Source organism: Thunnus maccoyii, chromosome 12 (genome assembly GCF_910596095.1).
Source record: "Thunnus maccoyii chromosome 12, fThuMac1.1, whole genome shotgun sequence".
NCBI lineage: Eukaryota > Metazoa > Chordata > Actinopteri > Scombriformes > Scombridae > Thunnus > Thunnus maccoyii.
Window position 1 is genome coordinate 27,126,997 of NC_056544.1, and position 26,585 is coordinate 27,153,581.

The 26,585-nt window shown below is 40.1% G+C and overlaps 1 protein-coding gene across 4 annotated transcripts in view; it reads right to left on the bottom strand.

The window, feature by feature from the left end:
- The window catches only part of LOC121908603 (nuclear receptor coactivator 2-like), a 66,496-nt gene that overhangs the window by 23,354 nt on the left and 16,557 nt on the right, over nt 1–26,585 (bottom strand). For all 4 annotated transcript variants that reach the window (XM_042428770.1, XM_042428771.1, XM_042428768.1 and 1 more), the window contains exons 3-10: nt 11,319–11,429; nt 10,265–10,437; nt 6,430–6,533; nt 4,953–5,130; nt 3,867–4,055; nt 2,423–2,524; nt 1,627–1,767; nt 1,031–1,178 (exon numbers count right to left, since the gene is read on the bottom strand). In XM_042428770.1, coding sequence (XP_042284704.1) covers nt 1,031–1,178; nt 1,627–1,767; nt 2,423–2,524; nt 3,867–4,055; nt 4,953–5,130; nt 6,430–6,533; nt 10,265–10,437; nt 11,319–11,410 — 1,127 coding nt within the window. In that variant the 5' untranslated portion in view covers nt 11,411–11,429. The remainder of the gene's footprint in view (nt 1–1,030; nt 1,179–1,626; nt 1,768–2,422; nt 2,525–3,866; nt 4,056–4,952; nt 5,131–6,429; nt 6,534–10,264; nt 10,438–11,318; nt 11,430–26,585) is intronic.

Here is a 26,585-nt window from a genome sequence, read left to right on the forward strand (position 1 = left end):
CACAAAGCTCTCATTGTGCTGAACGCTGGAGCGATAATTTTGAATGTGAAACTTGTGGAAGTAAAAAGGCCAAGTTCTTGCCGTTGATCCCTGAATGCCCCGGGTAACAGTCCTGGCATTGTTTCCTGACCGCTGTCCAATTCCTGACTCTGAACGGTCATACCAACGGCTGGATGTTGGTCGTGGTGGGAGGGAGGGATGGAGGTACTGTTAGACTGGACTGGCTGGTAGCGCTTGTGTCAGTTTTGTCAATACATATGGCGACGGTTCTGAATAAGACTCTTTGTTCCTAATCCACATTACAGTGCGCCCCCCCCCCCCTTCACCACACTTCTTTGTCTAAATCAAGAGGAAACCACAAAGACTGAGCGAGAACATGTGATCTGACAGCAGAGAGAAGAGGGGGAAGACATGCTGTAAAAGATGAATCTCTAAATGTGTAATTAAGATCATTGTGTTTTAAGTTTCTCAAGATGATTTTAAAGAGGTACAGAGAGAAACAGGGATGCATTAAAGTGCAGCTACAGGGCCAAATTGGATAATTATCACCAAGAAATCGTATAAGTTGACTCCTCAAACAAAGATTTGCATCTAGGAATTAGTGGAAACGTAAGTAGCTTTCTCTGCTGTTGCTGTACTGTAGAATATTTATCGCCTTTGACCATACAATGTTTCTGTTCTTTGTTGCAGACTAACTTTGGGTTTAAAGCTCAGATTGAACAAGTGTATTTTTGCTTATTTGCGTACTTTTGTCCGTTAACTTTACTGTAACGATCTTGAATTAAATACAATTTATTTCAAGGAAGCACACGTTTCTTGTCTAGTGAGGCTCTTATTTAGTTTTTGTTAGACTTTACAGACACAACAGAAAACAACTGGGCCCAAAAAGACATGAAAGAAAGGTTTGAGACCATCCAGGGAAGAACTGATGATGCACAATGGATGGATGTGATGATTAAGAGTTAGATAGGAAACTTCTTTAATTAATCTTAAAAGACAAAGACAGAGGCAGAGACGGCGTGGCTGATACCTCTGCAGGATGTGCAGGGACATGTAGAGCTGTGGTTCGTTAGTGGCTGGAGATCGGACCAGTTTGCTCTTGGTATGAGCCGAGACGATGGTGCCGTTGGACAGGGAGAACCGGTACAGAGGGCTGAGCGCATGGCCGCTCCTCAACACTGTAAGACACACAGACAGCAACGGAGAGAAAATGACAAATTACGCTTGGAGAAAAATGTCATCATCATGATGATAGCACATGATTGAAAACCACTAAGCGAAACAGAATATGTTACGCTTCCTATAAACAAATTCCCAGAAAAGCATTTTTGATCAGTCATATAATGCTACAGACTCAGTGAATACTGGAACATTTCCAGCATGGACATTAGGCACATTATCCTTCTCCTGCCACTGAATCCTCAAAGAAATTCTACAGCACTAGACCTAATCAGCCCCACACTGAACCTGCTTAGCGGCCGGCAGCACACTGTAGTGTTTTCAGCTACCGAATGAAAAGAAAGAGGTTTTTAATAGTAAAGAAAACATATAAAGCTGAAAAAGCCTCCATCAGATTTAGCTCATCAGTCGCAGACCGCAGGGTGACGTCTGACTCGTCTCACTGACCCTCTTGCTGATGTTTCTTGGCGAATGACATCTCCCCGTCATTCTGCAGGTGAAACCTCTGGATGCAGCGGCGGACCAGGTCCTCCCAGCCCGGCTTCATGGATGCCCGCAGCAGACTGGTGTCCAGGGACGTGATCTTACCTGGAGAGGTGGAAGATGGCAACAATATTAGGAGTCGTGTTTTAGACGTTTGCCTGCAGTAGGGTAATACAGTAACGAGGGCTGCAACTAACGGTTATTTTCGTCATCGAATGATCTGTTGATAATTTTCTCGATTAATCAAGTAGTTGTTTGGTCTATAAACTGTCAGAATAGCGTGAAATATGTCTTCCCAAAGCCCAAGGCCATGTCCTAAAATGTCTTGTTTTGTCCCAACCAACAGTCAACAATCCAAAGATGTTCAGTTTACTATCACAGAAGACTAAAGAAGCCAGAAAAACAGAGAATTTTGGCATTTTTTTTTCTTAAAAATAACAAATCAATTACGAAAATAGTTGGTGATTAATTTCTTGTCAATCAACTATTTGATTAATAGACTAATCGGTGCAGCTCTAACTGTAACTTCCATAACCTATCTGCAAGTATGCACCTTGCTGGAGTGTCTTAGAGCAAGACACCAACAATCCAAACAGTTCCTGACCTCTGACCTCAAACCTGACCTGAAAATGTTTTCAAGCAACCTATATCATACCCATTGCATGAGAAGTGGATGACATCATTGTATATTGGCAAACCACTACATTGATACATTGATCACACAAGCTTTTAACAGTAAAACCTTCCCCTGCAGTCCTACCTTGAAGGTCCTGGCGCGTGGTGAAGCTCTCATACGAGGGCATCGCAGGTCTCTCTTTGACGGGGACTCTTCGTGCCACACAGATGAGACAAGACTGGAAATCTGCATGTTTGAAAAATAATCCTTTAGACACATACGACTAAATACAACAGGGCATAGCATGTATGTAAGAGTGTGGGTTGCATAAAACAATGTGATCTACAAGGAGTGTGTGTTTTTTTTCAATTAGTGGAAGTTAACACCCCAAAAGAAATACAATTCTCTTTGTGTGTGTGTGTTTGTAGGTAAGTGTGAGCTCACTTTTCCTCTCATGGGTGGTCTTGTTGTGGTTCCCCACCTATAAGAGCTTCTCACAGCTCAACTGCAGTGTGTGTGCCCAAAACTCACTTAAGTCCTCAACATAAATCCCAAATAACAGTTTAACCTTCAACGCCATCCTCAATGTCGATCCGGGCCTCGTCTTTAATCAGCCTCATCGCAGTTGAATCTGGAGAGAGCCACCGAAGTAGATCAAGGAATCTCTGATTGATTAAAATGTAATAATTGTACTTTGCTTCTTTGCTCAAACATGTATAACCCCAACATCATCTCAAACATCAACTGTGACCTGAGCTTCAACCATTGTCTCGTTTCAAAAGTCAACCCAAATTTTAACCTCAGTTGCAGTTTCATTTAATCATCAACCTCAACCCCTCGCTTTAACCTTTATACAAGCTTGACACTTAATCCTATATTTAACCTCAAACCTTGCTTTTACATCAACCGGAGCCTCGTGACTCTTATTCACCATCCTCTACATGATCCATCCTCAACCACGACATCCCGGCCTCAATGTGAAACCCACCCACACCTTCACCTGAACTTTAAACCTCAACCTCAGTTTCACCCACAGCTGTAAAAAAAACAACCTCAGCCTCATCATCTCAACCTGCAGCCCTTCAGTCTGTCCACTAGACATCCTCCTCCTGTCGAAGGAGAGATTGGCACAATATCTGGTTGTCAGACATCTAAAATTAGAGTACCAGACACATTCTTTTCCCTGGTGTGTATGTGTGTGTGATAAGACAAGATGGGAAGATGACAAAGTGCCATATACTAATTAGTCTCTCCCGGTGGATGAGAGGAAAAGCAGAGAGGAGAGATGATGAAAGGAGGACAGGACACGAGAGACCGGGAGACTGGGGATGGAGTGAGTGAGTGATGGAATGCCAGAAAAGTCAAGATAGAGATGAAAAGACGGAAAGAAAAGATCGAGGGGAGGAAGTAGAAAAAGCGACGGGGATATCAAACAAATAGGACTGAACAAGGGTAACAAAGGAGAGACCAGATCAAGAGAGATTAAGAAGAAAAGATAATAAAAAACAGGCAGGCAGAATCAGAGAAAGTGAAAAAGGAAACATCCACGTGAAAGATGAACAGAGAGATATAGGGACAAAACATGTACCTTCCCCCTCTTCCTTTATAGACTTGGGTTCCGAGACGGCGAAACACTGCATGGTCTCGTACTTCTGCTGCGGCGTCTCCTGCTGGTCGGACACCGGCCGGGCTTCACCGTCAACGTGAGGGTTCACCAACATGCGACAGTTGAAGGTGTGGCTGTTCCTGCCGGACGAATCACTGCCCCGATGATTGACTGGATGATAAAGAGAGACACCGGACCGAAGAAACATTCGTTAAAAAAAAGGAAGAGATGATTTTTCTGGCGCCGATATAATCATTACAACTATCATATCCTATACAGCTGGGAGCATAATACTCACCTGCTAATGTGTACTTAACAATATTTAACTTTGATCTGATATTGTGAGGTATCTAGCTAGCAGAATTGGAGAAACTAGCAGTAAAATATATTAACATGATGTAGTGCTTAGAGCTACATTGTCATTAGCTAGACCTTTATTTCAGTGGTCAGTTTCTCCCAGTTACCTACATGAGCTTGCGGAGAGGTGAGGTATGTTTGTGCAAGATTAACATAACATTAACATTGTTTGCTCTGCTAAATTAGCCAGCCCTGTCCGGGTTGATTAAGGTGACTCATCACGAGCTCAAACTTAAGAGCACTTTGAAACAGACTCGAGAGAATTTTACAGCAGTGTGACAGCAATGTAAATGTTTTGTTTTGTTAGTGCATTTCTTAATGTCTATTTGACAGTGTAAACTGTCAAAAAGCATATGTAAATGTGTTTAATCAGCTTTGTTGACCTGACTATACAGTTATAAATATCTAGCAACTGGGCTAATTTAGCAAAGCAGCTAATAGCAATTAAATATTAGACAGAACATGCTACTAGCCATGTAGCATGAGCAAATTAGATGTTTAATCTTGATTATCTAGATAAGAAGAATCTTTCCTGTTGTTTTTAGTGTTTTAAACTACCAAAACAGGAAAAAAAGTAACCCAGCTCATGTTAATAAAGAAAAACTTGTTCTCTGTCACTGCTGCCAACCAGTTAAGCACTTCCAATATGGCTGCCAAGGAAACATCTGACATTATCTGACCACCTTCCAGCAAACATTCAGCGACACCCACCTAGGCTTTTGGGCAAGAGGTTCTTGATGAACTCTGCATGATCTCCGACATGCAGCACGCTGTACACGCTGGTGTTCATCAGTTCCTCCTGCTGGTAGTGCAGATACTGGCTGACGTTCTCTGACACAAACACTATGTTGCCCTCCATGTTGACCACAAAGAAGAAGCCATCCAGGGCCTGCGGGGCGAGGAGAAAGCCGGGACGACAAAAGGAGAGGAGAAGAAAAGAGGAGGTAGAGGAGAAATAAGGTGTGGGTGAGAGAAATATGAGAGGTGGAAGAAGAGGAAGAAAATGAAATATCACAAAAGGTACGAGATGAAAGGAGATAATGAGGAAGTTTGGATGGAGGAGGGGGGATGAAGTAGGAGGAAGAATAGAGACTGCATGTTAATTAAGGCATCAAAGCATCATAACAACAACACTTGATTAAAAAAAATGTAGGGATGAAATGTTGAGGTGTTACTACTCCAGTGTTTGCTTGCTGAAAATATACCAATTAAAGAGCAGGTTAGTTTGTTTTTATTTAATATAGTTTGAGATGAAATTTAATGGTGTGCTACAAAATATCCATAGCATCTATTAAATGATTAAAATCTAGCGTGCATCTTGCAGTGTGCTACCATGATTCAAGGTGTTACAGTAAGTCTACAGTGGCCTCTAACACAGTGTGAGTCTGTGTGTGTGTGTGTGTGTATTTTTCCATTCTTTCATTCTTGTTAACTCAGCATTTTCCAGCTATATGTACACACTGTGATTTGTCCTTTAGCCTGCCACATGTCTACACAACCGTGCTACTGTATGTCTGCCTGCTTCCGCCCTGACGCCGCTGTAGAAAATATAATAGAATAAAATAGAATAAAAACAGGAAATCTTGGCTTGATGTCTATCTTTCAGACTCTAAGCGGACACCTCAGCCAAACGTTGAAGCTAGTGAGTTGCTATATATAGCCTGTGTGTGTGTTCAGGCTCCTCCCTACCTTTTCTAATCTGGCTTTTCACGAAGGTATTTATACCTCATTGGGTTCCATGTTATACGTCACTGTACACCCATGCACACACACACACACACACAACACATACACACTCATGTAGGCTTGATGACGGCATAGTCGCTGGCCAGAGGAACCCTTATCTTTCTGCGTCACTGCAGAGTGAGAAGCTATTTAAAGTCAGAAAGACGCTCCAACTGCTCTAAACATGTTTCCTCTACGTTTGCACTTTTGCAAGTCAGTCAGTTGGACACAGGAAGCTAGTGAACAGCACCCAAAATGATGGATTACTTCCCTATTTTTTTTTAATAATTAGATCATTTAAATAACAATTAAGAAATAAAACTGCATGTTCACCTCTCCTCTGTCTCCTCCACCTTTGTATCTTCAGCTTTGTTCTGTTTTGGATCCCTATCGCTTTGACCTTTGAACTCTTTTCTTGTGGGAATGATAACACAAGTGGACTAAACATTCGTTTGAACCCTACCTCCAGCATCATGGGTCCGAGAGCATCTTTATCAATGACACCCTGTCCTGTGGAGGAGACGTCAGCCTTCTGCACCTCCTCCGCATCAGCCACTGGAGCTTTTTCTGTAAAACAAAATGAAGAGAAATGTGAAAATAACCTAAATTTCTAAAAAAAAATCTCTCAACAGAAATCACTTTAAAATCACTTGTGAAACTATAAATGCTTTTATCTATAAGTTTAATTATAGATGGACAGATGTGTCATTCATTCCTGAACAGAAAACAAAACTACACAATGTATTTCAGGTTTTTTTTCGGCGAACGCCTGACTCATCGCTGACACGGTGAAATAGCGTGTTAAACGTTTATGTTGAATATCAAAAGAAAAGCTGGTTTTGAATGAAGTGACTGGCTGTATTTTTATCACGCAATCTGTTTGTCTTCCTGGAACATCTTGTCAGAATGAAACTTTTTGCTGCAACACCGTCGTTCACAGAATATTTTCTTTTCCCGGAAAACACTGACAGTGTTTTTTTTTTTTTTGTGATGACACCGCCTTCAGGAAAACACACACCCTCTCACACCCACTGTGTTTTTTTTTTTTTTTTGCATGAGGACATTCCACTGATTAAATTCATTGGCTAGTCTCTCATTTACCCTTCAGTAAATAACACCTTCTGTTCGTGTAAACTATACCGCAACTCCTCCGCCGACACAATGCCGCGCTGTCAAACCTGCGGGTTCGAGTGCCTGGAATGTCATGGAGAGCAGGTATTACCATGCTAATGTGCGGTACATTACACACATTTATAGTCATATTAGCCCCGTCTCTACTCTCCTCCCTGGCTGTACCACTGGACTGTTAAGCCTCCCATGGCCCCATTAGGCCACATAGCTGACATTCCTGTTGTGGGACCAGAGCTGTACAGTGTCATCAGCCCTAAAACCCTATCACTGCAGAGCCTGGAGGGACTGCTATGTAGGTTGGAGAGTGTTAAAGCTGCAGAGTGCTTTTTTTTTTTTTTAATATTCAAATAACACATACAGAATACTGGCCGAGTGACACTTTATGTGACCTAATGTTACGAGAAGTAGTGAGACGTCACATGACACGACACAGCAGCTGCCTGCCTGCCTGCCCGTCATGTGTCAGCTGTGTGTGGAGGTGTTTTATGCTAAAGGAGGAAAAAAGCAAAACAGCAGAATGAGGGTTTCCAGGAGCAAAGTCAGAGTTGTAAACCTCAACACCACAACATTGATAAAACTGTTGCACCCTGCAGATGATGGAGATATGCAAGCAACAGACAGCAAGAGAAGCAACTAACAATTTTGGAAGAACATCATTATAAATAAATAACCGACTCTTTTCTTTAGTTGACAGTGAAGGGGTTTTGACATATGATTAATTAAACTGCATATGACTGGAGTATTAATAGCTTAACAGTGGAAAAATCTGAAAAAAATACATTGGTACCATACAGGGAAATACTCAAGGTTGTGGTATTGGTGTTGAACTAGTAGTATTGAGCCGTTTCAGGTACATATACAGTACTGTGCAAAGGTTTAAGGCATTAAAAGTAAAGTGAGGATGCTTTCAAATGCCATGAATAGTTTTATTTACTATTCCTCTGGTCTGCAGTACTGACAAATACTCAGCTCATAATGATATGCACTTATAATATAAAATGAGCTAAAAGAACAAAAACACTCCTCACATTGAAAAGTACACACATACACAACAATTATTATTAGATACTATAGCTGTAAAGGATTTCTTTCAAACATACACACTGAGTAGAAATCACACAGCAGGCACACACACACACACACACACACACACACTCCTCCTCTATTCTATAATTTGACCCTGCAATTAAATATGTGTACTTGTGGGCCAAACACACACACACACACCACCACACACACACAAGCAGGATATCATTTTCTCTTGCGTGTGAATGTGCATGCACTGACATTTCTCTATGAACTATTTTCCAACCAATTCTTTCCATCTACTGTGATTTACACGTTTCTGCTGGTTTGATTTTGTGCGTTTCTGTTTAGTTAAATGAATATATTTTGTTTTAAATCCACATCGGTTAAATAAGGCTGCCGGACAGCAGCGTGTGTCTGAAGTCGACAGCTGTGTGACTTGTGTATTATCTGTGTGTGTGTGTGTGTGTGTGTGTGTGCTTATTCAGCTGTTGTTTTCAGACACATAAACAGTGTTTCAACACATGAACACCGACCGGCTGAGTGTAGGAACAAAAAGAAGGAGTGGGACGACGTGATAACGAGCGATGAGAGCGGGGAGGGGGGGAAAAAAAAAAAAAAAAGGGGAGAACGATAAGAGTGAGAGAGGAAGGATAGAAAGAAAGGAAAGGAGAGAGAGGCGATAAAGAGAGAGAGAAAGTTAATGTAGCGAGGAAGGGACAGAGGAGAAGAAAGTGTTGGGAGGGAGAGGAGAGAGGGTAGGAAAGTGAAAAGGAAAGTAAAAGAACTGGAGTAACGGTGGGAAAGAAATGTTTAAAAATAAATAAATAAAAAGGGAGGTGAAAGAGACGTGAGAGACGGGAGGTGAGAAATAATAAAGAAGGTGATGGAAAGGAGAGAAAAGGGGAAGAAGAGCAGGAGGAAGGGACGCTTGGAAACCGAGCAGATCCGCCTGCTTCCCTCTGCAGGCTTGCATCATGTTGGTGAGTGTTACATAACAGCTCTGCCTCAGTCTGTCTCCTCACCATCATCACACACACATTATCATTACAGAGTCCGTGTGAACGTTTCCTCTTTATATGTCTCGGTTTGCTTCACGTCCACTCCGCTGAGGTCCTAGATGAGCAGGGATCAGACACACGAGGACAATATAAAAGGAGTTTCCGAATTCGGACCAATCACAGGGAAGGGTTCGGTTTTAATCTTGTGTATTTTTCTTGAATCAACACTCCGTTAGCTGTTCAACCCACGTTAACAAAAGCCTTTAATGGCGTTATCATAGTGTTTCTTTCATAGTCTATAGTTGGATTCACACGTGCACATAAAAGTTTAACTTGGAAGGAGCCTGAAAAAAAGTTAATTGAGCATCTCATTTGTTGCTCGGTTGATGTGTTCCCCGCCGCTTAACTACAGACAATCTTCACTTTCTACAGCGGCCGCATTCTCCCTGTGGCACTTTTCCCATGATTGCTGTTTTGAGGAACTTGAATAGAGTCTCTCTTTCACCATGAAATGGTTGTCTGAGAGAAAAAAAAAAAAAAAAAAATACATTTTCGATTTCACTCGCTTCTTTCTTTAGAAGTTGAAGTTTTCTCCATTCATCTCTGCTCTGTGAAAACAGAATTCCAGGAAGACAGATTTTTTTTTTTTTTTTTTGTAAAACAGCTTCATTATTTGTGCCTGCAGCATCTTTCTACAGGTCTTAACGGAAACTGTGATACACACATGTTAGGGGAAACACCAGTAAAATCACATGGAAGTTCACTTCGTCGGAGATTCAGAGATAAGTGTGATTTCAGTCTTTGTAATGTCAGCTAAGCGCGACGAAGCGGCTGGTTGTCGTAGATACGAGAAAATACAGAAGATGTAAACAGAAGCGCAGATAAAAAAGATTCCAAAAAAGCTGATTTATAGGAATAACGATGAAAGTGTGACAGTTTGAATTCAGTTTCTGGCTTTAATTACAGTAAACTGTCGGATTCTCTGGACCGTATGTTTCCATGTAACAAAAGTATTATTATTATTACCAAAACTGTAGTAGATGGAGCAGTAGCAGAGCAAAGAAGAATGCGGGGGATGATAATGTCTACTATAATATCACAGCAAGCTCACTAATGAACATGAGCGAAGTAGATCCTCACCCTGTTCCTTGATCTGCCTGATCTGCTTCACCGTCTCTTTGAGGATGGCACATTTGTCTGGTTTGACATTTAGGTCGTCCATGTCGTTGATGTTGGCGAAGATCAGCTCGGCCAGCTCCTCGATGTACTTGTTCTCCTGCTCCCGATTCCTCCTCTCAGTGCTCCTCTTAGGGCTGGAAGAGACAGGAGAGACGGTAAGATGATGATGATGGTGATGTGTTCGTGTTCACACGGTGCAAACGGTGAAAAAAAGAGCAGCGAACAAATAGTTCCCCATCAGAAATGTGAATGTCAGGAGTTAGCATGTTTTAACCCTATGAAAGCAGAATTAGAAAACTGATTTTTCAGAAATGTTTGTGAATTATTGTCACATTAGAATAGAGAAAAACAACCTTTTCACCGTCTTTTCACGACCTCAGGCACAACCAGCGTGTCCTGACCTCAGAGCTAACATACAACCTCAGTACGTCGTCTCTGTAACCTTCATGCATCCTCTCGGACACTGAAAGCATGACAACTCGCTGGCTCTTATATAAACTGCTGTTTGTAAAAATGCTGCTGCAGCATTTTCTTCCATCAACCTGCGCGAGCCTCCACTCGTTCCACCATCCTCTCTCTTCCACCTCTCTGTCTCTTACTCCCTGAAACATTTATTCTACCTTTTTTATAAAAAAGATCTATAGAAATCCTTTTTATTTATAACAAATCCCTGATTTTCTGCTGAAACTAAAAGTGTTTGTGATTAGCAACAATTAGCATTTTGTGTTTTTTCTATATTCAATTAATATGACAAGAATCAGAAACAGGAATTAACAAGAAATTAAATTAACAAGCTGAATCAGAATACATGGAAATAAACTATAACGAAGACAATTAATAATTGATTAAATATCTGCACTGAGGTTTGTGGCTTATTATGAGGTATGTACTGAGGTATTGAAACTATTGCAGAGTCTGCATGCATGCATCCTGCAGGCGTTGACATTACGGTAAGGATGTGTTGTTGTGACAGTAAAGTCTATTGAAGGTGTGGACTGCAGATGAAGGTCTTCACCTGGGCCCCAGGAGGTCTGACTGACAGTCCTTCCTCTTCAGAGACTCTCCCCCCCTGGGGGGCTCTGGGGTGTTACCCCCCCCACTACTCATCTTCAGCAAATATCAGCACCTATAGAAAGAGAGAGAGAGAGAGAGATAGAGAGAGAGAGAGAGAAAGAGAAAGAGAGAGAGAGAAACAGAGCATTTTTCATTAGAACTGCTGCATTGTGCGTCACCCTCGCTGTCCGGTTCAAATCTAAAAAACAGCGATGAAAGTGATACTGTGGGGAAAAAAGAGGAGCCATAATTCCTTTTTTATCTATGAGGAAACTGTAATCAGACAAACACTCAGACTACTGATGGATCCAACACATATATTTTTATGTCTGAGTATGAACTGTTGCCCTCTGGAAGATGTTACGGGGCCAGTAAATGCAAAACCAACTGTTTCAAACTCTCCTTCATCTCTACCTACACGAGACTGCCGGACAGAGAACCTGCGTGATTGTTAATCAGTTGTTTATTTTTACGGACTAGGATGTATAATCCAGTGCTCTGGTTTCATGTGTAATACTGACTTATAGTGAGTGTAATACTAGTTAACTTGTTTTATTTAATTGGATATCTCATCTAGGGACACTTCCTCCTTTGCGCAGTTGGTTTTCAACTTCTCATTGTTTTAAATTTTTTAAACCCGCTTTACTACTTTTATTGTTTTAGGAATAGTGTATACTCTGTGCACTAGGGGTACAATACTGTATTTTGTATTGTGTTTTATGTCTTGTACATATGGAGATTATGTACTGATATTGTATGTATCTTGTATTTTTCTATATGCAGCTGTATTCAACACTTGAGTGCAAGACAAATTTCCCCCTCAGGGACAATAAAATGCATCTTATCTTATCTTAACTACTATTTCAAATAATTTATAGCATATTCATAAAGGTACAGTATTTATAAAATTATAAAATGCATGGTGATACGTTGCCATTTTGAAACCGCAGCCTTCAAAGTCATTATAAGGTAACGGTTATACCTGTTTGTAGACCTGTTTAAACAACACGAATCAGTTAATGAAGGTGTCATAATATTTAAACACTAACGGTTACAACAGTTTCCAAGGAACTCTGTCAAATCTTTGGGAATACACACTTTATACTTGTGATTTCAAAGATCCAAACTGCTTGTTAAATGTGTTGCATCTCTGAATCTTCATCTTTTTTTTAAATGTGTAAACTACTGTAGTAAACTTTATGCTATTATGAGGATGCTTCTTGAACATGGCAGTGCAACAAAAACTTGTTAGCTGATCACTATGACAAAGCAGTTGAACACACAAAAAACAGGATTCATGCCATCCCCTGAGTCATCACTTTCAGCTCCTGTCTTCAGGGAGATGGTAGAGTCCTCTGTGCAAAGAAAAATATCTATAAAAAACATTCATCCCACTTGCCATACATCAGTTAAATCTGTAATTAATGGACATGTTGCTATTGTTCTGAATCCCATGTATCTGGCACTTCTCCTCTTAAATTGGTCTTTAATTATTTTAGATCCTTTTTAGCAACTTATTCCTTGTTTTTTTACAAAGTTGCATCTAATACGGTGTAATTGCATGTTTTTAACTCACTGTTTTTATGACTTATGATGTGATATCTGATGTTGATCGTCATGCAAGCTGCAGACTAATGTTTACTTGTGTGCAACAAGGGTGGACAATAAAGTTTTGATTTTGATTTTTAACTAGATGCACTAGTTCCATGCAGGACATGTGCCCGCTGACACAGAAAGCGGCCCTCTCTCTCTCTGTCCTCAGCGAGCTTCACAGCATTACGAAGACTTACACAAGAATAAATGTGCTAAACATGTATACAACCTGATAGGATGGTGCATAATCAAACAAGGAGGGGGCTCGTGACTCATGTAAACAATGTACCATTGTAATGTCCCCGCAGGCAACATGTAGGAGGCCCAGTGGGAACACAGTAGGTGTCAATAATTACTTCAGTTAGAAATAGCTAATTCATGTAGGTTTTCACACTGTTCTTACATGAACATTTCTGGCGTTTCAGTTGACGGTCTTTAATAGGAATCGTGATGTTAGGAGGCAAAATGTCCTAATTATAATCATTTTGTGACCCCAGAGTGACAAGAAGTAAAGTATGAGTAGGTGGAAAAAGATTAAAATTAAACACACGTTGGCAGGGAAAGTTACACCATATGGAGACCTCATGCTGCGAGACCTTCAACCATAAACTGATGACAAAACTCATCTTGTTGGCCCGAAAACGGTCAGCTATGTGTTTGTCTTTCTGGGGTTTTGAAGCATGGTTAGTGCTGACACTAACCGTTATTCTCATTTCTGATCGATCTGCCGACAAAGCATTTTGTCTATAAAATTCAAAAAATAGCGAAAAATGTCCGTGACAAAGCCGAAGGTGACATCCTCAAGTGTCTTGTTTTGTCCGACCAACAATACAGAGTCGAAAGATATTATGTTTACTGTTATATAGGTCATAAAAAAGGTGCACTGTGGAGTTTTCTTGTTGTAAATAAAAGTGATGTTTACGTTCACTGTTATCCAATCCATTTCCTGCTTCTTAAAACATTAGCAAAACTGTTTTTTTTTTTTTTTTTTTTAAAATCCTGCATTGTTTACATCCATGTTTGCTAGCTTGCAGTCTTCTTCTTTATCTGCATGCACATGCACGTGCATTCTTGTGTGCGTGCACAAAGCAAACACTAGAGGCAAGAAACACCACAGGGCACCTTTAAACTCTTCACACTGGAGAAGCTGTAACTAACAAATTTATTTTTTTCCCTTAAAAATTAGTGAGACAATCATTTATTAAAATAGTTGCCCATAAATTTTCTGCTTAACAATTAACTGACTGATCGTTGCAGCTCTAATCAACTGAGCTTATAGGAGTTAGAAGGAAATGAAAAGGGCAAAAACTGACAGATTATCTTCTAACAAGATTACAAATTGATGAAGAATGTGGTGCTTTTGAATGCGACACAAGTGAAGCGGAGTGTAGTTAGTTAGTAGCAGGGGAGGGAATTTTCTATCAGGACTGTAGGCCTTTAAGGCACTTCGACGGGCCAACACATCACCTGACTGTTACATAACAGCCGGTCTGTGGGGCTGATACTGAGCAGATGAAGGCAGGAAAGAGGGATAAGGGAGAGAGAGAAAACAAGAGAGGTGGGGGGAGGGAGAGAGAGAGAGAGAGAGAGAGAGAGAGAGAGAGAGAAGGAAAACGATGAGAAAGAAAAGGATAGATAGATGAAGGTGAAAAAAGGAAAGGAAATGTAAAAAGAGAGATCTGGATGGAAAGCAGAATGGAGGAAGTAAGGATCAAACACATGAACGATGGGGTTTATTGGTCCGTATGGGAAACATTACTCACACGGACATCAAGTCGGCAAGTGCAAATGTCGTAAAATAAGACAAGCGGGGGGGGGTTGGATAGGGGAACAAGGGGTAACAGGCAGAAGAAAAATGGGAGGAGGAGGAGGGGCATCTGTTGCTCTAAATGAATAATTAGGCCTGAGGAGGGAGCAGAATATGGCCTAATTACAGAACGAGAGGAGAGGAAGAGGAGAGGAGAGGAGAGGAAGAGGAGAGGAGAGGAGAGGAAAGAAGAGGAGGATACAGAAAAAACTTGCTTATCAGGTCATGTATAAAAAAAAACAACTCAAACAAACAACTAGTTTAAGTGCTTTCTTTGGTTGTGCTGATAGTAAGTCTTGCTATCACCCAATTTTTTTTTTTTTTTTTATCATATGACTGTGTATGATGAAATACTTAACTTCTGTACAAATAAGGTGTAAAGTTATAACAGTGGCGAACTAAAAAGAGGCTCAGTTTATAGTTTGTGATTAAATACGACTGGAATCTTAGTTGGGTGATGATCTTAAAAGGGGGGGACGTGATCATGCACATTTGCAGGTCTATATTTTTAACGTGGGGCTCTTCTGGATATATCTTTGCATGATTTACAGTTCAAAAAGCTCTTTATTTATCTTTCACTGACCCTTTGAAATAGACCTTTTAAGCTCCTGTCTCTTTAAGAGCCTCCCCTCCCGGTGAGTCCTCTCTGTTCTGATTCTCAGCAGACTGCAGGCCGTTCCAGAGGCTACGTAAACAAACTATAGTAGTAGGATTTCACTTCTTTTTTTTTGTTCTTTACTCAAAATAAAAACTTCTCAAATAAATAAATCCTTACATGTTCGAGCCCCGAATCCGATCCCAAATATTGTGAGTGGTAGGGATGTGCAGAGAGCCCAGTATTTGTATCTGTATCTGTATTTGTTGAGGAAGCAAAATTATTTGTATTCACATAAAAGTGGAGAGAGGCTTAAAAATCCTGTTTTTATTATGCTTTTAATTTCAGAAAATTAAAATGTTACAATAAGTGTTCATGAAGCGTGTGTCAGTAGTTCAGCTTTATCTCTTGAGAACACTCCCAACTCTGGAATTAGGAAATATGCGTCATGTAGCAGGTGGATGTGACTCCCCCTCACTGAGACCCTCTGATAGACGTCACAGCGGAGCAGAGGAGAGACGCTGAGATAACGATGTAACCGACCTGCATGCTGGTATTTGACATGGTTTATTTTTCTTCCCGAAAACAAATCATTTTTGAAATATTTGTATGAAACAAATATTCTTAAAAAAAAAAAAAAAAAAAAAATGTATTTGTATTCGGGCACACCCCTAGTGAGTGGACAACGTGAACAACCTGTGGGATAACCAGCTCTATGGGGATGTTGGAAATTTGGAAACGGAGCGGTTTAGAGCAGGTTGAAGCCCTGACTTTTGACTTTCATGGAACATTTAACATACCTTTGACCATGTTTAACAGATATCTGACATCATAACAGTATTAAAATAAACAGAAAACCACAAAAAACACGATTTGTCCCCTTTAAAGTGGTACCCCAGCGACGTAGTACTGCACTTCTATAAAGTTGGGAGACTCACAAGGCAAAGATTTAACTAATGGACGCAGCAGAAATATCCTGACTTTTAGTCCCTAGTGTGGATTAAATCTTCTCTGCCTCCTAAATATCGAGTAAGACCAGTGAAAAAAATGAAAGTGTGCATGTCAGGCTAAATAATGAACGAGCGAGGATAAAGTGGATCAAACTTGTTACTATTAGAATTCATCGCAACTGACATGAATCAATCAGTGTCTCTACAAAATATGAAACCTTTCAAGTCACCTTTCACGTCTAGAGGAGTATTTGACACTAAAAAGACAGATGTAATAGTGCTAATGTGACATTATTTTTAGAGCACTTATAGGTTGGTCCACTTCTTGTTTTGGATTATTGAAAGTGAAAAATTCTGAAAATGTGTTTGGTTTTTACGGGGTTTTTGAGGAGTATTTTTCCTTCCTACCAAGTGAGACGAACTCAAAACATGCCTTTTTATGGAATATTTTGTAGTGTTGTATTTTAGGCGAAGAGGACGGGATTATGCAGCATCTCCAAAGAAGAAATTCTGCTACTTTATGTTAGTTTGGCGTAAGTTTTCCAATAACTAATGATTTTTCAAGTATCTCTGCGATTTAGGTTAACCATTTCTTCTATAACATTTGGTGGACAAATGTGAACAGAAAGAGGATCTGACATTTGATACAGTCTACTTGCTTTATTAACAATGAAATTAGCATCCTAATTATGACGTGTAAGTTAATTAGTTAGACCTGCCATTCATCTTTGGATCGAATTAAGTGACCTTTTACCTTTAAGTGCAGCTGCTAGTGCTTTCATCTAGTTATCAAGTAAGCTAAGGCTAATCTCACCATTAAATATACCTTCAAGCTGCACACGAAGACATTAAACAGGCATCAATGAGTTTCTATTAAATAGGAAAAATCTCCAAAATTAAATTAAAGAAAGTTGTTGCATAGCTGTTACAAAGTTACAGACGTCTGTCGGTAAAAAACAGAAGACATTTTAATATTTAAATGTCTTTATCCCGTTTTAAGAGTAGTAACGGTGAACAAGATAGGTTATTATTGTTACTGTGAGGTGCAGTGGGTGATGTTGACATCATGTTGACTGGAGATAACATTATCATCATGAGAACCGGACTGGGTGACCTCAGAAGTTGATGAAAGCCTGGCCGAACGTTTCAATCAATGTCCGAAAGGTGCACACACAAAGTCACTGAGCTCACAACCTGGATCACTTAAACATTTCGATCAGTTTCTGAAGTAGACACACATGAGCCCACGCTCACAAACACACACATACATATGGAGAGAGACACATATGGCCTTACACACGCACGCACACACACACACACACACACACACACACACACACACACACACACACGATGAATTAACACTAATGTAGCCTGCGACAAAAGCCTTTGCCCCGTTCAGTCCGATACTAATGCAATCACAGGAGCCAAGAGCTTCACAGAGTGAAGCCATTTAAAAACAATTTGAGCCGGGGAGAAGAGACGAGGCCAGAGGGTCAAACCAGCCATTAAGGAATTAAAGCTGAAGACTGATAACAGCCTGCTTAAGTGGACTTTGTCTCCAGTAGTAACCATTGCTCCTCGGTTCCTTTGTTTGGGTTTCTGAAAAAAAAAATCCTCCGGTGACTGAGGTGTGTTTTTATTCTTCTTTAATTGTTAGAAGTGCTGTTTGTAGCTTTTTCACATTAAAGCTGCTTTATTTAGACACATTGAATCATTATTTTAAAGGGAGAGGAAAAGATTGTCTTCTGTGCAAAAGTGTTTTGAATTTCAGAAACATTATCACAAGCGTTAGCGCTGGAATAACACAGAAACTACATCTTATTTCTTTACACTAATCATATTAATGTGTCATAATCAACTTGACAATAATACAGCAAAAATAAAGATATTAAAGTGACATATTGCTACTTGAACTTTCCCTAGCAAACGTTGAAGAGCCTAAATGATTCATTTGTTACTAATGTGAACTCTTTCAAAATAAAATTTGAAAAAAATGTGATGACACCCAACTTCACTGCTATCTTAAAATGTATTTAACCCTAATGCCTGCAGCCAGATCCCATACAGGTTGAGGTGTGTTATCATTTATTTAAACTACAAACTGTGTGCTCAGCTTTCAAGGAAATATCCCGGTAGTCTCTACTTCCTGGTATGTTACAGGTGACAGGGAGCAGGTACAGGTGTCAGACTACAGCCAGATGGAAGTCCAGTGGGAGGACACAAGAGGTGGAAACAAAGCGGCGTCCAGTCCGTAATTACTGGATACAACCTCCCACGTAGCCTTTCATTGTGATTGACTGTTAAAATAATAACTATGATATTAAAGTGACACAAATACCGTACAATAGGGAATAGCTGGAAAGCTCTATAAACGGTTGAGAGAATGTGTCACGCACCATTTGCGTTACAGACCTACCCTGACGAAATGATAGTTATCACAGATATAAAAGCACACTATGTGTTTTTTATTAAAGGAGTGAGTCACCCCCCCTCAGGCCTTAGCTGGCAAAATAATTGCGGTTTTGAGTGTGCAACAAAAAAATTACACTGACCACACAGCCTTGTGTAATGATTGACAGCACAATATTAAAACTGTATTTTTCCAGGGATGGTGGAAAACTTCAGTACTTTCAGCTACATTTCAGATATTCAGATACATTACTGCAAATCTTTCTTTTTTCCACAATTAATTTCCACTGTGCACGCTACGGACGACACAACTGCACATTTTTACTGTAATAGTTTATGAGAGTTATGCGCCAACGGCCAAGAGTATGTACATGACAACCTTGAACCTGGAGGTCGGTCATTTATCATACATCTCCCCAAGGACTCGCAAAAACAAAATGAGCTTTCATTGTTTTCCAGACAGTCTTCTCATCTTTACTTTTTGTTTTTCTTTCTAAAAAACAATCTGAGACGCAATAATGACCCTTCGCTTGAAATACTGACATAATATGTATCTGTGAAGCTTCTTTTTAAAAGGGTAAAATGCCAAAAATACCCAAAACCGGTGGATAAAATCACAAAAATGAGGACTATATTGAGCACTTGGGAGAATGTAAACATGACAGTATGGTGGGGGGGGGGGATTGACAGCGATGACTGAGAGGTGGGACCTTCCTTCCATCGGCGTCTAAGCTTCTGTCAAGGCCGCGGTCTAAGCCAGCAAACCCTCCCATCACACACAAACATAAAGTAGATTTAATACCCTGCTGCGGCTGGATTAAGAACACCGGCTTCTCCTACACTGAAGGGCCTGCAACATATGCACAAGTGGGTGTGTGTGTTTCTGTGATGTGAGTGCATCTCTGTGCGTCGGCGTGTCCACGTCAATACGTCCAATCTCTTTATGTGCATCTCTGTCGCTGCTCTGAGCCAGAGTGGCTTTATGGACGGTGGCTTACCGCCTGTTGCCGGGGACAACTGGCATTTTTTTTGTTTATCTGGCCTGCTTTACGCTGTATCTGTGGGTCGCATCAGAGACCGTATCTATTCTACATCAAGCTATAGTGACATAAAAAACTACTCCATAGCCTTTAGCTTAACAAAGAGTGCTTTCACAAAGGGAAAATTAAAATGCAACAGTGGAGGGGAAACTTGTACTGCTGCTTTCATTTAAACCCTGAGTTCATTTGAGTCGACACAGCAAATATTCATAAACCATGCTAGACTTACAATGAAATACTCACCCAGTATGTAGTACACCAATACAAGTTACCAGTTAGGCCACAAAGTAGAAGGAACTCCTCTACACATCTCTGCCAACGGTGAACAATCCACCGACTTGTTGTTATTGCCAAACACATTTTAGTTAGTTAAATTGACTACGTGACCCTGAAAACAACGACGCTTTATATGGAATCAAGACTGTATCTCTGAGGAATGCATTCATCATGCTGACAGGCAAACAGGCAAAAATATGGCCACCTTTTTGTAAGGAAAAGTCTCTCCACACACCACTTTTTTTTTGTCTTTTCAAAGTAAAATACTCTCAGCATCCTGTGAAAACTTTTAGATAATCTTCTCCTTTGTAGTCCGACCACACGAGTATCAATATCTAGTGGTGTATCAAAGATCTCCCACAAACTCACCGCATCACTCACATGAAAGTGAGAAATCTTTCCCAGCGTGACCTCATCTACGTGTTTTCATCTTACTTCCGAATTCCAGCGTTGTTGTTTATAGTGACACGAAACATTCAAACGCTAAGTCTGGAAAAAAAATGTGTATAATCTTAAATAGATTTTTTTATGAACAGTTATGTGCTTGTATACCAAACCGCTTGACGGATTCACAGAGAACTTCGTTTGATCATATTTGGGAACCTGATTGACATCTAGTAAAATATGTTTTGACAAATACTAGTCTGTTCCAATAACCAAGGATCCAACAACTGTTATCTTTTTAACTTTTCAACCTTAAAATGACCTTGAATCCTAAAGGCAGTAAAGTTTCTTGACATTTTTTAAAAATCACTCCAACTTCTGAGGAAAATCATCTATAAAAAAGGTGAAATAAAGAAAATTTTAATTTTATGCTGAACTGTAAGTATGCTGATCTACTCCAACACTATAGCTTGATATGTAATAATATGGCTTTTATTCCCTTAACACTACAGAGAGTTAAAATCTGACTTCCATGTTTGGGATGGGGATCAGGGCGTGCATCAGCTGGTTGTCCGTCTACAATTTGGCCCTCATGATAACAAACCAGCGGCCCTCTCTCAGCCACCTGGCAGCCTTCTGCTTTTTTACTGAATTGTTGTCAAAGTTTACTGACGCCGGTGTGGTGGAATGGAAAGCAAACGCCTTTCTGTACGCTGTGAAGTGAATCGCCATAAAATCCAAGATGTGCACACTCCCAGTGACCCACTTCAACCAGTTCTCTCTATTGACTGGCCCTCCACCCCCACCCCACCCCCGCCCAACCCAACCCTCACCCCACCCTCCACCCTCCGCCCTCTCAACAAATACAGACTAATTAGTATTTGAATAACACCACGAGTGAAAGTTTGGATGCAGTAGCAGCACTATTCACTAGAAAATACAGAAATCTTTACTTTTGAGTTTTAATCTCATCATCAGGATGCTCAGCTAAAGGCTAACGGTTGCCCAAGTGGGATCCGGGGACCTTCAGGGGGTCACTAGGAGAGTTACAAGTGGTCCATAGCAAAATAACAAATTACCTCCTAGAAGTTAACCCAATGACATTAGTGTTTACTATTACTGCAGTCTGCTCATCTACAGACATTTACACATTTATGGTAAAATCATAAACTCTAAAACCACTAACAAAAGTCTTCTTACACAGGTTTTGCTGAGACAAAGCATCTCAAATTACCATATAGAGCCCTGGAGCCACAACCAAACAAAAAAAACTTGTTGTCTTAAAACCTGTTCAACAATTTAGAAACCACATATTTTGACTGGAAGTAACGAAACACAACAGAACGCTTGTTGTAAAACACACTTTGCCGGACTGCTGTTCATTTTCTCTGGAAATTCCCTCCGAACAGAGGCGGCTTGTCCAGAAACGACTGATAACTAAGAACTGCAGTGGGCTTGTGGGCTGTCAGGCAGATGTAATCAAACATCATTATTAGTTGGTTTATGCCATGTTATTGATCCTTGAGCAAATATAAATCAGCTAAATAATTGATGTCGACTAATGAATGCTACTTCATACATGTGTTCCCTTTTTTCTCCATGCTGAGCAGCGAATAACTGCGGTTGTACACAGAAAGTCATTGAACTGGTCTTCTTTGTGATTGTATTGCAACATTTTGTCTCATAACAGATTGTGGGGATAACAAAGTGCCGGTTTCAGTGAACGTACTTATGTGCTGTATCTACTACATCAAAGATTTTGTTTCCTTTAACTTGAGGACTCAAAGCTTTTTTTTTTTTGCTTCCACTCAAGAACTGATGAGTTTTACATTTCTGTTTTTTTTTCTGGAATAAGACAAAAAAGAAGAACTGAACATGGACACAGGGAGAGAGCCGTCACCGTGGCTGTTTGCAGGCCCGCTCAGCCAGCAGCAGCTCATTATTGTGCATGTGCAGCTTCATGTAATGTGAGAGCCCGATCGATTATAGACCGGAATCAATAACATTGAACATGCCTGCCCGGATGCTAACTAAATTGTGTACACACACACACGTGCACGCGCTACTTAGTTTAGTCCAAGGAACTCAACGTTTAACACAAAATCCTAGCAAAGCATAGATCGCATACTACAAAATAAATTGTGTAGAAGAAGACAGCAGGCAACATACATGCATGAATGGAAAAAAACACAGTCATACAGTGACCACAACATTCAGAGGGGGAGTGAGAGAAAGACAGAAAGACAGAAAGAAAGAGAAAGTCTTTGTTTATTGTTAGTGACACTTTGCTCTCTTGTCATGCCCTGCGTAGCATCTCAAGTGTTGCATTACAGCCAACATTCAACAACGGGCCAAATCTCAACACCACACTTCTGGGCACGATTAATACACGTCTCTTTGTGTCCAATTTCATATTTCACATATGAAAAAAAAAAGAACTTTACTGGATGTTAAACCTTATTTTAGTGTGACGATACAGTCAGCTCACGATTTGGTTTGAGTCATAATACAGTACAGAGATGACTGTTAGCAGCAGAGAGTGTCAAACTCACTTTCACTATTAACTAAAATACATTTGTTTTAAATGATTAGTTTTAAACTAAAACTGATTGCGGAAAATCCTTTGAGATACTGTGATAGGTGTATCCAGAAAATGAACAGTCAACAGTCAAGCTAACACTGCGCAACATTGCTGAATTTCCTTTGCAATAATAATTAATTTCATATCCTCTGATACACTGATAAATTGGATATTAATGTACCTCATATCTGATTATGGTGATTCATCTGACACGTCACATAGCTGGAAAAAAAAAAAAAAAAAACACAAAATGAAAGTAAAAACACTTAAAGACACTGCGGGGGGTCTCTCACGTCGCTCTACCGGCCTGGAGCTCAAACTCCACCTCCAACCCACTGATTGACTTATCTGTCGTGGCGGCTAGCGACAGTGTGAAAATTAACATGAAGTCACAGCTGAGCAACTTCTTAAAACTTTTGCTTTGTATAAAATTCCAGTGAGCTGAGGGGAAAATACCTAACACTCACGGTGCACGGTGTTTCTAAAAACATATTGGTCAGTTATGGAGGCGTAGTGTATGATAATTATTAAAAAAAGGTATAGAAACATGGTTTCTTCTTGTGGAAGCAGGAGAGGATATCTAGCTTTTTTTTTCTTGTATTAACCTATGGAAATGCTATATTCTGCGTAAATACACTAATAAGGCATTCAAGAATGAATACTTTACTTTCTGAGTAAAACTTCCTACTTTTCACATTTTTCTAAGCTTGAATCCACCTGTTAACTCCGCATTCATCGACCGACTTCATAAAACTTTGAAAAAAAACGTCATTTTACTCCTAGATTGACCTTGAAGAGTCCGCTCGCTTTCTGAATAAGTGTTAACGACAGTTGTTATTGAAGCAAAGCAAACTGAGTAAACAGTCGGCTGGTTAAACCTCAGGTGACAGAGCAGCTACTGGCCCGCTGACTGTGCACTCTGTGTGTGTGTGTGTGTCATTCATACACCCCCCCCTCCTCCACCCCCTCCATACATACACACACACGCACACACACTGTGTCAAAACCACAATAATACATGACAGCTCAAAGTCCAGGTCTGACTAAGACAGCTGAACATCAAACTGCATTATTATTATATTATCATCATTTGCAGCACAACAACCTTAACATACAACTAAATAAATAATGATTAAAAATTAAATAAAATAAGCATATAGTTTCTTATAATTCATATTAAATTTAAAAAACCCCAGCTCAATTACAACCAATCAAAACACAGGGGTGGACCCTTGTATCATACTCGAATTGATTGACACAAGACAACAAATCTAAGTTATTAATGTGGTTAACAAGGTTTGTTTACAATAGTAATGGTTGCAAACAAGAGTAAAACAGAGCTGCAGTTTATATTGTCTTCAGGTGAGAAACTCATTATTCATCTACAGGTTACATTCACTTACAATTCTTCACTCATTTATGTTGAAAATAGCTTAAAATGTTTACTGACAAAACTTACTGTCTGCACCTTTAAATGTGTCATTTCAAATAGAAGAGAATAGAGTCTGATGGTCTCTTACCTCTGCTTTGGTGAAACCAGTCCATGACCAGTCCAGAGCCGGTTGACCATCCCATACCAGCCTATTGGACACACTGGTTTTCACACACGCTTGCACCACACATACACACAGTCAACACAGCACTTCACACAACTCACACTGGTTTTTTTTTTGTATTTCCCCTGTTTTCTCTGTGAGATTACCTCCGTGTGTGTGCGTATGTGTGTGTGTGTGTGTGTGTGTCATCTGCGCCTAATGACAGCTGACAAACTACATGCCACAAATCCTCTCCGTCTCTCTCTCTCTTTCTCTCTCTCTCTCTCTCTCACTGTGTGTCCCCTCCCCCCATCACGTAGACACACACACACACACACACACTCAAACACTCCTCCCTGTCTCCTCCCACAACACACACACACACACACACACATGCACACTCACTCCTCCCTCCTATTAGCCGATGGGCAGAAAAAAAAAAAAAACTGTCTCACAGCCTCAGAGAATGAATGATTTACATGACCTGTTGTTCCTACATTTGGACCTGCATTACATACTATACAGCACAGCATGGTACGGTTTCATGTTATCATTCACAGATATTAATGATTACACGTATATTGCATGCATTCAAAATATATTGTAACATCTACAACAGCAAAGGTAAAATATCACAATGAGTTGAAAGTTATTCTTTTAGGATTTTTAAAGCACTTCAATTGCTTCTTTGGAGAAATTTAAAGAACTCAAAATTTGCATGTTTTGCAGAAGGACTTGTCATTGATAAAACATTATGCATAGTGATGAAATTGAGTGCTCTTAGGTAATTTCTGCAATAATAGTAAAATACACAGGACACGTAGCATGAGCAGCATGTTAGCAGCAGCAGCTAGTGCTCCGTTTGTATGTCTGCACAAGATGCGTTCAAGCACAGCATTGAGTGTAGGTCACCTGCATTTTGGTTCAACACACAATTGTTGTTGTAAAATGCAGGAGCATAGATTTAAAGTGTAAAAATACACTTTTGCATTTTGCGCGCATTTTACGTGTAAATAGCGCGAGTGAAACACAAGCCGTTACGTGGATTGTGTAGACAGCTGTATTGATTGAAACTCATGAACATTATTGAACAGTATATGGACACCTGAGCATTGCCCTTATATGTCGTTCAAAAAACATTAATCTGTAACTATAATGTTGGGCGATAAGGTCTGGCTCACAGTTCCAGTTCATCCCAGAGGTGTTAGATGAGGTTGAGGTCGGGGATCTGTGCAGACCAGTCAAGTTCTTCCACACCAAGCTGGGAAAATTATTTTTATGGTCCTGGATTTATGCATTTGGGCATTGTCTTGTTGAAACAGGGAAGGGTCTTTCCCCAAACTGTTGACACAAAGTTGGAAGAACCCTGTTGTCTAAAAAATAATTGCATTCTGGAGCATTAATGCTTTCCTTTGTTGGAGGTAGGAGGCCCAACCCTAACCATGAAAAACAGCCTCAGATCGAAGACAGGGCATCACATTGTGTATTTACAAAAATAATCACCAACACTCACGACTAATCATGTTGATATGATGACCAGGATCTCATTTAATATCTCTATGCTGTATCTAACATATCATGCTTTTGTGATTTTCTGTTATTTATATACTGTTATATGTCAGATGTCTGTGTTAAACATTGTCAAAGGTTCTGAAACTTGAGGTGAGCCTTATGTAAAAATACTTCCTGAAAGTCAGAAGTCAGGATTTCAGGCTGCTCTGAACGCTCCGTTTGCATAGTAACCTCTACTTCTTCCTCATGATGACGTCAGATTGTTCATGCGTGACCACAAACAGCCGTCTGTTCTGTAGTTCCTGTTGCTTAGGTAAATTTTAAGGTTGCTCCAAGGGTTCTTCGTGTCGTCCACTCACATATCTTAGATCGGATTTGGGTTCAAACATGTACGGATGTATCTGAGTTTCCATTTTCAGTAAAGAACAAGAAAAATAAGTGAAATGTGAGTACTGTAGTGTGTTTACGTAACCTTTGTTTACGTAAGCTGAGGTCAGCTGAGGGGCAGTTTCCTGGAGTTTCCTGGAGTTAACCAATCAGAACA